General features: G+C 41.1%; 1 protein-coding gene across 1 annotated transcript; it reads left to right on the forward strand.

The window, feature by feature from the left end:
• The first annotated feature begins 1,074 nt into the window (after positions 1-1,074).
• LOC111905612 (neutral ceramidase 2) lies at positions 1,075-3,952 on the forward strand. Its single transcript, XM_023901305.1, has 8 exons — positions 1,075-1,379; positions 1,494-1,702; positions 1,784-2,074; positions 2,153-2,673; positions 2,759-2,884; positions 2,964-3,027; positions 3,105-3,274; positions 3,398-3,952. Exons 1-8 carry the CDS (start codon positions 1,075-1,077, stop codon positions 3,950-3,952), a joined length of 2,241 nt encoding a protein of 746 aa, XP_023757073.1.

Here is a 3,952-nt window from a genome sequence, read left to right on the forward strand (position 1 = left end):
GGGAGAAGAGAAAAGGAAAAGAAAAAGAGAACAAAAAACGGAGGAGAATGTCAGATTTCCACCTGTCCCTGGAAGTGTCAGAAGTGTGGTGGTCACTGGTGATGAGCTATCTCGTCGCCATTCGTGGGTTGGAAATCTCGGCAAAGTACAACAAACCGACAAAATATGCGAGTTTCGCTGGTGGGGAGAAGAGAAAACTAAAAGAAAAAGAGAAAAAAAATGGAGGAGAAAAATTCACCTGTGTTCGGAATTGTGGTGGTCGCTAGTGATGAGAGCTACCTCGTCGTTAGTAGTGGAGGTGGTTAATTATGGCCTTTTCCGGTGAAAATCATCGACGATAGAGATTAATGGTCGTCAGAGTTTGTTAGAGAGAAAAGGAAATGCAAAAGACGAAAAGAATGAGGAGGTAAGGGTATGATCTGCGACGACCATTGGTAGCACCTGGTGTTCAATTGCGACGATGGCTTTTGGAGGGAATTGTTGGCGGTATTTTTTTCTTCATGTATTAGTGGCAACACATGTCGTCGGTATTGGTGCCGTAATATTGTGTTCCAGCCTGTCAGGTTCCGGCCATTGGATTAGGCACAAAATCGACGGTTAGGTGTAGTATCAGGGTTTCACGTGGATTGGGTTCGACGGTAGCGGCTGGGTGTCACCGCCAATGGTGTCGCCATTATATCCCGTTAATCTTGTAATGATTTATAACGGGCCTTTAATGACACACAATGTGTGTCGCAATCTTATGACACACAAACAATGTGTGTCATAAATGTTTTTTTTTCTAGTAGTGTTAACATGTTTCTAAATAAATATATAGTAACAAATTTAAAATAAAAACATTTCAGAATTCATATTTAATTAAAAAAAAACATAATTAAATAGTGTGTGGAGTTTAAGCAAATCAAAGTACGCCGTAAAGACAGCAAGAGTGCCTACAATTATAAGACAAAACACACACCTCAATCCTAACAGACTCGTTTTAACCTAAGAGATATCATCCGATGAAAACCATAACCAACTCCTTCTATATATTCCATCATAAATTTCATCAAATACAACAAACATCAGTCAGATATGTATCCAAATCATATTGTTTTCTTACTTTTCACTCTACTCGTATATGTCTTCCCATCTCCGGCAATCTCCAATTACTTGATCGGAGTTGGAAGCTATGACAGCACAGGTCCAGCTGCCGGAGTCAACATGATGGGGTATGCAAATCTTGATCAAAGCACCGCCGGAATCCATTTCCGGCTAAGAGCACGAGCTTTCATTGTAGCTGAGAGCTCCGAAGGCCCTAGAATTGCTTTCGTCAATCTTGACGCTGGAATGGCGTCTCAACTTGTCACCATCAAAGTCCTCGAGAGGTTATCCAAAAGGTAATTAAAAAATTATTTTACTACTATAATTTGTAACACTTAACGGCGCCCTTAATTCTTTAATCTATCAATTTCTTCACCAAAATTAGTATTGGATTCTTTACACAATCGTAGATTTGGGAACTTGTACACTGAAGATAATGTTGCCATAAGTGGGACTCACACTCATGCTGGTCCAGGAGGTTACATGCAGTACGTAATTTACTCTGTAACTTCACTTGGCTTCATACCTCAGTCTTTTGACGCCATTGTTACCGCCATTGAAATGAGCATTGTTCAAGCTCATCAAAATCTCAAATCTGGTTCCATCTTCATCAACACAGGTGCGTTTTCATCATTGTACTTCCGGCTTGGGGTTATATATATCTTAAACTGATATGGAAAACTTCATGACATTTTTGTAGGGGATTTGGATAATGCGGGAGTGAATCGGAGTCCAAGTGCGTATCTGTTTAACCCTCCTGATGAAAGGTCTCGATATCCACGAGATGTTGATACCCTAATGACGCTTTTGAAGTTCGTCGATGGCACAAGTCAAAAAAGTATCGGAGCTTTCAACTGGTTTGCAACTCATGGAACCTCTATGAGCAAAGACAACACACTCATTAGTGGTGACAACAAGGGTGCTGCTGCTAGGTTCTTTGAAGATTGGTTTACTTCAACAGCCACAAACTCCACCACCTTTGATGCACAAGGTAAAACCAATCATTGAATACAGTTGTTCCTAGTGTTTTGGGTAAGTAACTGATGTGATCTTATTGAATATGGAACAGATGATATCAATGTCTTGAAGGAGAAAGCAGCAGCCATAAAAGCCACGGGGGGTCAACCTTGCGGAAAGACAACGAGTCAAGGGTTTAAAGTGAGGAAGAACGCCGATGGGTCTAAATTTGTAGGAGCGTTTTGTCAGTCGAATGTAGGAGACGTGAGTCCGAATGTGTTGGGAGCTTTTTGCACCGATACTGGCTTACCTTGCGATTTCAATCACTCCTCCTGCCATGGCGACGACCAGCTTTGCATTGGCCGGGGTCCTGGGTACCCAGATGAAATAAAGAGTACGAAAATCATAGCGGAGAGACAATTTCTTAAAGCAGTTGAGCTATTCACCTCAGCTAAACAGCAGTTAACCGGAAAAATCGACTATCGCCATGTTTACTTAAACTTCACGAATATCAAAGTGTCATTAGCCGGTGGCCGGAGCGGCATGACATGTCCGGCGGCGTTAGGCCCAGGCTTTGCTGCCGGAACTACTGATGGCCCTGGTGCTTTTGGGTTCCAACAAGGTGATACAAAGGTCAGGTTGCCCTCCTTAGTTTTTATGGCGACAAATATTAGGAATATTACATAGTGAAATAATAAAGATTAATTGGTGAATGCAGATTAACGAGTTCTGGAAACTTGTTAGAGATCATCTGAAAAAACCAAGCGATTATCAAGTCGATTGTCAAAAGCCGAAGCCAGTTCTTCTTTCCACCGGAGAGATGTTTTTCCCTTATGCATGGGCGGTAATCTTGATTGTTTTCCCCTCTTTCTCTTATTTAAACTAATCTAAACAAATTAACTTGTGATTTATGTTTAATGCAGCCAGCAATTGTTCCCATTCAAATCCTGAGAATCGGGAAACTAGTCATATTATCGGTTCCTGGAGGTTCGTTCGTTCTCTTTCTCAAACTATTAACGTAAAAAATCCTAAAGAATTGAAGTTAATTTTCTACGGTTTTGCAGAGTTCACAACCATGTCAGGTCGAAGACTACGTGAATCGGTGAAGCAGACACTCATAAGTAACAGCGGTGGTGAATTTGACAACGATACACATATTGTAATAGCAGGCTTGACCAACACATACTCGCAATACATAGCGACTCCCGAAGAATATAAACAACAAAGATACGAGGTAATTAAAGTGTTTAAGAGAATAGCTTCTTAGTTGGACTTTTCCTTTGACCTATAGGGTCAAACAACGTTCATGGTGTTTATATCAAGTTGGAAGTTGTTAATGTTTGACCATTAACTACAGGCTGCATCAACACTATATGGTCCTCATACTCTATTGGCATACATCCAAGAATTCAACAAATTAGCAGAGTCAATTGCAAAAGGGCATAAGATTGTTAACAAAGGGCCATCTCCTCCGGATCTCTCCTCCGTCCAATTGAAGCTCCTACCAGATCCTTTCGGCGAATCACCGCCACCTGGCATAGAGTTTGGTGACATGAAAGACGATGTTTCCATACCAAAAAGTGGCTTCTTTAGTAAAGGAGACAAACCAAGTGCTGCCTTTTGGAGTCCAAACCCGAGATACGACCTATTGAGCGAAGGCACGTATGCTGTAGTTGAGATGCTTCAAGGAAAGAGGTGGGTCGCAGCCTATGATGATGATGATTTTAGCTTGATTTTCAAGTGGAATGTATATAATGATAGTAGTTATGGTTTGGCTACTCTTGAATGGGAAGTGCCTGATACAGTTAGTAATGGGGTTTATAGATTTAGGCATTTTGGTTCGTCTAAGAAAACTATCGGTTCTGCTATAGAGTACTTTACAGGCGCATCTAGTGCATTTACAGTATCGTAA

The sequence above is a fragment of the Lactuca sativa genome, chromosome 8, assembly GCF_002870075.4.
Source record: "Lactuca sativa cultivar Salinas chromosome 8, Lsat_Salinas_v11, whole genome shotgun sequence".
Lineage (NCBI taxonomy): Eukaryota > Viridiplantae > Streptophyta > Magnoliopsida > Asterales > Asteraceae > Lactuca > Lactuca sativa.

Coding starts and splice junctions, on each gene's coding strand:
- LOC111905612 (XM_023901305.1), top strand. CDS start 1,075: ATGTATCCAAATCATATTGTTTTCTTACTTTTCACTCTACTCGTATAT. Junction 2,885..2,963: donor TTTTCCCTTATGCATGGGCG/GTAATCTTGATT, acceptor TGTTTAATGCAG/CCAGCAATTGTTCCCATTCA. Junction 3,275..3,397: donor ATAAACAACAAAGATACGAG/GTAATTAAAGTG, acceptor CATTAACTACAG/GCTGCATCAACACTATATGG.